Source organism: Schistocerca americana, chromosome 1, assembly GCF_021461395.2.
Source record: "Schistocerca americana isolate TAMUIC-IGC-003095 chromosome 1, iqSchAmer2.1, whole genome shotgun sequence".
Taxonomy (NCBI): domain Eukaryota; kingdom Metazoa; phylum Arthropoda; class Insecta; order Orthoptera; family Acrididae; genus Schistocerca; species Schistocerca americana.
Window position 1 is genome coordinate 301,767,329 of NC_060119.1, and position 10,676 is coordinate 301,778,004.

General features: G+C 37.8%; 1 protein-coding gene across 1 annotated transcript; it reads right to left on the reverse strand.

The window, feature by feature from the left end:
- Window positions 1–3,017: 3,017 nt before the first annotated feature.
- On the reverse strand, window positions 3,018–3,694 carry LOC124595602 (NADH dehydrogenase [ubiquinone] 1 beta subcomplex subunit 11, mitochondrial). Its single transcript, XM_047134410.1, has one exon. It carries the CDS (start codon window positions 3,647–3,649, stop codon window positions 3,212–3,214), a length of 438 nt encoding a protein of 145 aa, XP_046990366.1. The 5' UTR covers window positions 3,650–3,694; the 3' UTR covers window positions 3,018–3,211.
- Between the last annotated feature and the right edge of the window lie 6,982 nt (window positions 3,695–10,676).

The following is a 10,676-nucleotide window of genomic DNA, read 5'->3' on the forward strand; positions in this document are numbered from 1 at the left end:
CCTGATCAAATTGAACAGCAATATTGTGGTATAATAAACCGCAGTCTCAGTAGGTAATCACCCAGCCGATATCGAAATTCAGTAACTGCTGGTACACATTTCTCCTTCTTACAAGATTTATAATATGATATTCTCACAAATGATCAACATTCATATGCAACTTCTGAATTTTTCCTCACATGCAGATGGTACTGTTCCTGCATGCTTTCTATGCTTGCGTTAAAATGATACTCGTTTGCATATCTAAGCATGTTGTTTACTTCATGCCAGTCTGGTGTCTGCTACATGATACTGCAGTTTTAATGGCCAGCAGTGCATACAAGGTATAAATGATAGCTGTTTCCAATGTGCCACTGTGGTATAGGGAAAGTCTGGACAAAACAGTTTGATACAGGACACTTGTAGTCTATCAACTGAGGAAACAGCCTCAAATTAGACTACAAAAGAGACCCAGGCTACAGCACAAATGTGCTGCATGAATGTTTCAATACACCCTCACCCTCTTATGCCACCAGTTCAGTCACCTATTTCATTGACATTATTAAGTCAAAACTTACACATGAGGCCAATGAAGGAAAAAAAGACTTTTGTAAACATTATGCAAAAAAACAAATTATGTTTAAAAGTTGCTCTAAACTTTGCTCTTACATGCACAGTGGTTTTGTATTAAGAAGGCTACACTGGCAAAACAATTCGTTAATTTTATGCTGTTAAAATTCACAACATTTTCAGGTACAATTTACACAAATGTAAATTTTAAATTTGTTAGTGCATGAACAAGGGGTTTTTAATGTTCAAGCATGATTTCAGCCAAAATCTCTGCCAGTGCTCATGCGCTTTAGCTTAGGTGGCTTTTGTAGGCTACTTTGAGTCTGATGCCTGGCTTGATAGATCACAAGTGTCCTGTATCAATCAGGCAGTCTCTACTTCACCTACTCCACTGTTCTTTGTTGTAAACAACTAATGTATGCACTCTGTATAGTTCAAGCAGATGGCATAGAGTTAGTTATTTCTTGAGTTCTAGTGCCTAGTCACTGGTATCGAAAACTGTATGTTATTGCTCAGATAATAGCTTACATTAACCAACTTTTTCTTTCTGATTCAGATGATGACAGTTTTCTTTGAATACAAAGTATTCATTGCACATATTTGTTAGAATTAAATGTGTCCATCCTAAAACCTTGTAAACAACTGTTTAAGGAAGAATGCACACTTACAAAATATATCGACTCATTTATGAACTGTTTTAGTAACTACTAGTCACAACACAAAAATTAAAGCAGTGCATGTGTGATTCAACATGTTGACTGCCGCACACACAGTGACAGATGTTCAAGTGCCAGGCTATGCACACAATATTAGGTATAAAGTTCTGCTGTTGCCACCTTTGGCTACATATAATCAGGCTTGAGGAATGTTGTGGCTGCCTCGTGACAATGAACATGTTAACAAATCTAAGTTCAGTACAAATGATTCCTAAATATGGGCAATATAAAGCCATACTCCACTGACACTAAGTAATAGTCTCAGTGACTGCTGCTGTGAACGGCACTGAAGAGAAGTAGCATCAATGTCGTTTACTCCATTCAGAAAGTTCTGCTGCTGAGTAGAACAAACAAATACTGCAGTGGAACAAAATAAATTGTAAACTGAAGTACTGATATTCCCCACATTCCCTTGGGTAATACAACTGAAATACACAAAAAGATTCATGCCTTACAGTCTGCTTTCTCTCTCTGCTTACCCTAACAGTCTTCTATGTGACTAGACAAAAACAGTCATCCTTTCCAACAGCAACTGTGTTTTAACAATAATACTCTGATCTCCAGACTCTGCACTATGCAGACAAATATTTAGAGCATTCTGGTGCCAATTATATTACAAGAATTAGCCTACACGCAAGAAAATTTGGGACTGTGCCAATTTTTCAAATGATATGTATTGTACAGAACTAGATAGAAGAAATTAAAATAGGTAATTACCATGCAAAAGCATTTAGCACACTCCATATTTTTTTTGCCAGGCGAGAGCTGCTGTTTAGTCACACATCATTGGTGGAATATTGGAAATTTGTAGATGAAAATTAAGCTGAAGGGCGATACTGGATCCCACAAGCTGGTGAAGCCAGTGAATGTGAATGCCAAATAAACGTTTTGGTAACAGATTGATCTATAGTGTAGACTAATTTTTAAACTTACATCATACTTAATGCAATTTTCGTCATAAAAACTGATACTGCAAGATATTCAGAAAATGTTTATTAGGTAACAGACAATGCATATTCATAAATTATGAAACTTTTATCAAATATTCCACACTATTTCATTTTGATGTCCTTTAGTTAAGCAAACTTAAATACCTAAATACCATAATCGAAATGAGGCAAGAAGCAGCTTAATATCCTGCTGATGTACTATTAGACATGTTTCATAGCCTTAAACAAAACATTGTCATCTGCTCAAAGTGATTTGTAGAAATTACAGAAAGCCTAAACCACGATAACTGTACAGAGCCCAAAAACCAACAAAAGGGTACAAACAAGAGAAAACATTTGCTTCCTGGTGTTTCCATAACTTGGCATACCTGAACAACTCTTTGTATTGCTATGTCCATAATATTGATGTTGGGACTTAGAAATTAAATGCATAAAAGACGTCCATATTAGGCTACTCAAATGTTTGTGTTACCGAATCAATGATAAATTTACAAACAATATGCGTATTTTGTTTGAAACTGTAAAGTTTACGTGAGTAATAAATTATAAAATATTATCAGAGACAATATACTACCATGCTACTACTGCTGAATATGCTGGTATTTAAAAATCTCCAAGAGTCTCACTTGGTAATGGATGGCATAAACTGATGAATACCCGTAGTTAGAAACACTCAAAATTTCAGCTGCAGTTATAAACATTTCAGGGGCTCCACTAGGTCATCGTGTCGTACATTTTGTGGTACGAAAATTATGTTAGCGTTTAAACATACAAAGTACTGTTGTTTTACGAGAGACATTAATCAAATTCCAAATGCTATTTTATTTCAATCAAAATTTTCATATGAATATTATCGACACAGTGAACAATTATATAAACATTCGTTACAGAATACGTGTTAATTTTCACTAATCCCACCACATCGACAGCAACTATTACATGTTTGACGTCCATACAATAACTTATTACTTCAGCACTTGCGTCCAAACATCCTGTTCATATTATAATTTCTGTGTCACCTAATTCTTCGTCTGTAGGAAGAATAACCTTGTCTGGATCTATCAAATTTGGATCGATGTGAGGTAGACCCAGTGCTTCTCGCCTTCGGATTTCCAAAAACGCTTCTCTCTGCGCCCAGTCACGGTTCTGGTAATCCGGACTATACGCCCATATGAAAGAGCCTACAACGAGGCACAATGTAACAGAAAAAAACATTGTCGAATGCATTGCGTTTCTGTCCTCTTCCTTATCCTTCATATCGAAACCATAGCTAATCCAGTTCTTTTCTTCTCGTTTGGGGTGTAACTGCTCCACTGGTTCAGACACAGTAGCAGTTTCTCTGTTATTTTTTGAAGTAGAAATTAAGCGAGCTTGTCCATAAATATTGGACATCAGCCTCCGATAATTGCACACCCTGCCCAAAGCAGACGCCATAGCGAAACTGCGAAATTTCGTCAACGATAAGTGTAGCAGTTGCTGCGACTTACGTCTGGGGAGAGTTCGGGTGAACTCGGCTAACTTCGGTTCGACTGACTTCGGGTCTGCTCCACTCGTAGCCCTTTTGGTGCCACTGTGGCAGACAGTGAAAGCTTGACAGTTTACAGTTAACAGTCGCTGTTACTTTCGGCTGAGTCTTGTGTGTACTGTTCGTTACGTCGCTTATTTTTGTTGTTGTTACCGTGGTGTTATTGTGTTGTCCGGTTCTCATTAGAAATATGGAGCAATACAATTGCAATTTGTGCACTGCAACTTACAGCAACAATAGAAACTTATATCGCCACATCCGCTGCCAGCACCCGGTTGCTGTTGGTGAAAAATCTACGTGTGTTTTGTGCGGGTATTCCACTCCCAGAGCAGATGCTCTAAAGAGTCATGAGAATGCTGTACATAAAACAGAACGCAAAAATATAGTGCTGTGTGCTTTATTTGACTTTGGCAGGTGAAATAGAAACGGAATGCTTCAACATTATTCATTGCTCCATGATCTAGTTATCCACGAAGAAAATCATGAATTTTGTGATCAAAGTAAATTTTATGAATGGAAACGTGAATTAGAAAAAGATACTGTGAGTGAATTTGTACATGCAAGAGGACAATGTAATAAAAGTGCAGATGGAAGCAGCAAGTTATATTTTAAGTGCCACTGTGATGGAAATTACAAACCCCATGGAAGCAATAAACGTCACTTAAAATTAATGGGCAGTAATAAAATTGGTGGTCGCTGCCCATCTAGAATGGATGTGTCACTTTATCCATTAGGCCAAGTGAGAGCTATCTTTTGTAGCACACATGTGGGTCATCAGCAGGAGATGGGCCGGTTGAGGCTTTCGAAATTTGAAAGAGAGGAAATAGCAAAGAAAATTGCCATGAAAATTCCTTTTGATCACATTCTTGACTCCCTTAGATATCCGATTCAAGATAGTGGTTTGCAGCGTCATAACTTGCTGTCAAGAAAAGATATCCACAATGTAGCACAAAGTTACAACCTGAAGTCTGAGGCTATAAGACATAAAAACGATTGTACTATTGTGGAATCGTGGGTGAGAGAGATGCAGGAGACAGGATCTGTTGTCCAGTACTACACACCATAAGGTGTTGCATCACAAGAATACAATCTGCAAAATGAAGATTTCATTTTAATAATAATGAACGAATCTCAAAAAGATATGTTGGTGAAATTTGGAGGTAACTGTTTGTATGGACAGCACCTATGGTTTAAGTGACTATGGGTTCGAATTGGCAACATTATTAGTGTTAGACGAATTATGGCAGGGATTTCCATGTTCGTTCATGTTTTCCAATAGAGGAGATCTTCCAGTCATGGAAGATTTTTTAAGTGTCATAAGAAACACACTGCAAGTCCCAGTACATACAAATGTGTTGATGTCTGACTTGGCAGATGTATTTTTCAATGCCTCGTGCAAAATAATGACTCCACCTAAGCAAAGATTGTTCTGTTCATGGCATGTTGACAGAGCGTGGAGAAAAAATTTGTGTAGGGTAAAGGGACACGAAAAGTAAGTGCAAGTGTATAAACTAATTAGAACATTAATGGAGCATAACAACCAAGAAAGTTTTCAGGGAATTTTAGAAGAGGCTATACACTACATGAAAACAGAACCGGATCTTTCGGAATTTGGGACGTATTTTGAAAAAACCTACATGGCCACATCTACAAATTGGGCATATTGTTACTGCCAGCACAACACTACAAACACCAACATGCATTTACAAAGAATGCATGGTGTGATCAAACACATATATTTGAAGGGAAAGAAGCCCAAGCAACTGGATGTGGCCATCCACGCACTTATGTGCTACTTGCGAGACAAGTCGGGTGATAGGTGGTTCATTTGAATAAAGGAAAATTGACGACCAAATTATCAACCATAAGGCAACGGCATCTATCATCAGAGCAGTTGAAACTTGAAAACGTTATTTGTGGAGATAGAGAGTGGGAAGTAGTATCAGCAAACAATGAGGATACATACACTGTAAAAAAATTGCAAGGCAGTCTATGCAAATGTGAGCTACATTGCTCTGACTGCAAAGCTTGTATTCATGAATATATTTGTAGTTGTGTTGATTCAGCTATCAAATTCAACAAGTGCAAACTTATTCATTTAGTTTGCATATTTACATCTGAAAAAGTTGATAGCGAACCTGAGTCCTCGAACACTGACTTGACTGTCTGTGAGCCAGGTAGTGGCGATAATCAGGATGTCATAATAAAGGAGTTGCAAAACCCTGTCATATTGAGACACTTTAAAAGCCAGGAACACAAACGAGAAAAGCTTTTTCAACAGTTTAATCTATGTTTGAATGAAGCCACATCTGAAGAGGCATGTGAAGTCATCAGCAAATGTCTGTCCTCTCTGATGCCCACTCTTCAAGCTATGCAGTCTACATCAACTAAATTACCTGCCCTTTCATCAAGCAAAGTTTCTCAATTTGAGCCTCAGAAAAAGTTTGTGGCCACCAAAAGGAAATGGGAAACAACATGTGTGCCAATCATGAAGCCTGACATATCAGAAAGAAGAAATATTGTCACTGGACTATTACCAACACATCAAGATGGGGGATTGAGCAGCGACTGATATACACTTTGCAGGAGGGCTCTTGAGCGTTCAATGTCGAGACTTGGAATGGAGGCTATCCACAGTTCTTGAGTGAATGTTTAGAACCCTATTATTCTTGAATTGCTTTATTGATTTATTGTTCCATTTTCATCTACAGCTGCACAATGTGCAAGAGATATTTGGATTTTTATGTTAATATTAACAGTTTTACATATAATATACCTTTGTACACAATAAAACACATTAATATATTAATAAATGATGAATACTTAAATAAATATTGTTATGCTATATACAGAGAGAGAAAATACAAACGTTCTTCTGAATGAGACTGCATTGGGTTAATATAGAAAAATTTATTTTTGTAAGTATTCATTTACTGTGCAAAAGAAGTGATCAACCAAGTACAACTTCAATTTAGATTTGAAGTGACCAATGTTTTGTATGTGTTTAATGGTATCTGGTAAGGCATTCTGTAGATTGATACTAGGATGGTTGAGACCATTTTGAAATAACTTTGTGTTGGCGCTTTGAACATGTACATCCAATTTTTGTCTTGTATCATAGCTGTGTATGATTTTGAGTGATGAGTGGTCTTTTTGTATGTAAGTATTGCTTTAAATACATTATATTTTCATGTATATATATGCAAGGAAGTGGCAGGATCAACCTTTTTTGAAACAATGGTCTACATGATTTGCTATCTACCCCTTCCATTATTCTTATAAATTTTTTTTGAATTTTGAGTGTTTTGATGGCATCTCTAGAATTTCTCCAGAACATTATATCATACCACTGATGAGAGTTTACAACTGAATAATATACGCTCCGAAGAGTGTTGTAGCTGGTACAATTTTTTAATGTATGTAACACAAAACAAGAAGTACTTAATTTTTTGTTCATTTGCTTAATATGTGCTTTCCATTTCAAGTTGTCTTGTAGATGAAGTCCAAGAAATTTGATACAGGCTGTTTTCGCAATTGTCTGTCCATATACCTCTAGATTCGGTGATATCAGATTTTTTGTTAGTGCTGTGTGTATATCCATAGCTACAATTTTTCCAGTCTTTATTATTAAGTCATTCTCATCAAAGTTAACATGTTAGCCTGACATTTTTTACAAAAACAAATAAAACATGTTTTTTTAATTGACTGGTGTACTGAAGTTTTTCTCATATTTTGGAGATGAGGAGCAAGATCAATTACCTCCTTAGCCTCTCCATTTCTTATTGATGAAATATGTAGCAAAAGGTGGTAATCCTTTATTCTATTATATATACCAATACATATCTGCAAATTTTTACAGCGCTCATGGAGGCTTTTTAAAGAGGCGCTCCATATGTAAATGGAGTGGGGGAAAAATCTAATAATCAGCACAGAGGGCATAACCTCTGTCGTACTCTTCAGAACGAAAATCAGCTGAGAAGCCACCGAGTATGGATTAGTTTTATCTACATGGCCACACTACTGATTATATTCCATGATCATTCTCCTTGAATATACCTGTGGATGTATCAAATGTTGCCATTAAGGAATTATGTTGACAATGATATACCCACACATCAAAATTCAGGTTTGTCATGCAATTCAAACCAGATTTCATCAAAATGGTAACTGATGAAATTTTAATAGACCTCTGTTACAGTATGTCTTATGTGCAATTTAAATTGCATATCTGAGGCAATTAAGATTACAAATCTTATCAAAGAAAGATACTGTCTTCCACTTCATGATGGTTCTAACCACATAAAAATTGTGCTTTGACGGTTTCCTTTACGTTTTTAAGGCCTTTATCATTAGCAGCGATGATTTTCATTTGCTTTTTCTTTATCATCAATAAACACAAATGACAATCAGAGCACACAGGCAATTAATGTTGTGAACTCGCACTGTTACACTAAAGTACTTGTAAATCCCTATAAACACAGTTTGCACTTAACTACCAATTTCTTAACCAAAAATATCTTTAGCGAGTAAATTCTCTATGTCACTACTACTGAGATTATAGAAACAGACCGCCCAATTTTTAAAATATTTCGAGTACTAACAGGTAATGTGTAGATCTTACTCTAATAATATGCTCATTACGAAAATTACGTTATTTCATAAAGCCTACCAGGTGCTTCTGACTCTTCAGTCCAGTGCAACCTATTAACAAATACTTCACCTCAGGCTTATGAAATAGCAATGTCGAAAAGGCTTCCTTCGAATGAAGTTTTAAATTTAGGACATTCCGAGAAAAGCAGACGCTAGGACGGCAGTTGAGGTGTGAATAAGATCATACTTTCTGATCAAAACTTGAAAATAAAAAAAATATGAAATCGCTCAAATGTTTTGTGAAATGATTTATTATCTAAAAGTAAGAAATAAATAGATTAAAGATACATCTGACATGCCACGAATGATGCGTGACTTCATTGTACCAAATGAGGCACATCAAATATACTTTGGCCACACCTGGCAAATACACTTTGACATGCAATGTAAAAACTATGGATAGAACTTTCTACACAGAACATACGAAAAGGATTACAACATAAAGAGTTAAAAAAATTTGTTGAAAATGTTTGGAATCGAAGTAGAGCGCTCAAACCATACACACTACCTCTACGCTACAGATGCCACAGGAAGAACAGACTAACATTTTTGTAGTTACCACTCTTATATATTTGTTGGCTATTGAGAGTCTGTAGTCAGATAATAAATGCATGTTTTCACTTCATTGACGAAGTAGTCTATCGTTTTGGTGCACATTCTTATACATTCGCAGAATTTGTTTGTGATCCTCGTAGTTGATGGATAAATTCAGGGTGGCATTCTTTAGAAACAGCTGGTCGCCTGTGGTAGTCGTGTTGTAGTGGGAGCTCTAAGTCTGCCGAACTGAAGTTAACCGAGTTCACCCAATCGGCTCCACAATTTGCAGTCCCCAGACATAAGTGTTGCTGCGTATAATATATACAATGGACATACACAAGAAGATTCCACTCAAATGCGCTGCAATTCAACGCACGAACTCGTTTAAATACTTTGAATCTGCCCTCCAAGGATAACATTTATTGGAATTGCTCCAAATACTGGCCGCAGCCAAAAAAAATTTTATCAAAAATTTAACCACCAGCAGATTTCCCTGCTGACAACCATTACAGTGATATTAAGTAAGAATGATATTTGGTATTATCACATTATTGGAGCATATCTCAAAGATACAGATATTAACATTTCATTATAGTGGACCAGGATGGTTATGGAAGTACATGTATTCCTGTACCACATCAATGTATAATTTCAGTATTCTTATGGATAACTATATCAAAATACACTGAATAGATAAAGAATCTGGTACATCCTCTTAATATCGTGTAGGGCCCCCGCGAGCACGCAGAAATGCCACAACACGACTTGGCATAGACTCGACTAATGTCTGAACTAGTGCTGTAGGGAACCGACACCATGAATCCTGCAGGGCTGTCCATAAATGCGTAAGAGTACGACAGGGTGGAGATCTCTTCTGAACAGCACGTTGCAAGGCATCTCAGATATGATCAATAATGTTCATATCTGGAGAGTTTAGTGGGCAGCAGAAGTGTTTAAACTCAGAAGAGTGTTCCCGGAGCCTCTCTGTAGCAATTCTGGACATGTGGGGTGTTGCATTCTCCTGCTGGAATTTCCCAACTCTGTACCTAAGGCATTAGATTGAATCCCATTTAACTCCCTGCTCGCCAAGCTAAAATCATATGATCTTGTAGGATCTGTTCTTCGAACTGTCGAATCCCACCTAAATGACAAATGAAGGATTATATCTGCTGTAACAGCGACCGGAGCGGCCCGCGAATAACAACACAGTGGGAGAGGACAGACACGACCAACGAAGGACTTTACAACAACAACAAGAACGAAACAACAGAGTCAAGAAAACCTAACTAGACGACCACATCCACTCAAACAAAACACGAAAGTAAATAAGCTGCCTAAGGCGAGGCAGTATGTCCTAAGACGTACGCAAGGTATACTGGATGACTGAGCGAGAGGCAGGCTCTTAAGTACTCTATCAGAGATGGCGCTATTGGCCGCTGCAACCACGTGTTCCACTGTGGTGCCCTCACTCTAAATGCGGGCCAGGAGGCGCGCGCCGCCACAGCTTACGGGGCGATGGTGCAGAGACCTCTAGGGGTCTTCGACGTCCATGACGTCTGATGGGGATCCAAATTCCACGACGCGTGGTACCAGATCCCTCCCCCCTGAAACTTGCGCGTAGGGGCAGAAACGCCCCAGACGGTGCCAAGGTGGGTGGCAGTGGGAAGAGGAGGTGGACTCATCAACCAGTATTGGCAGGGAGGAAGGGACGCCAGAGGTACTCGTGACAGCCCATCCAGAGTCTAGGGT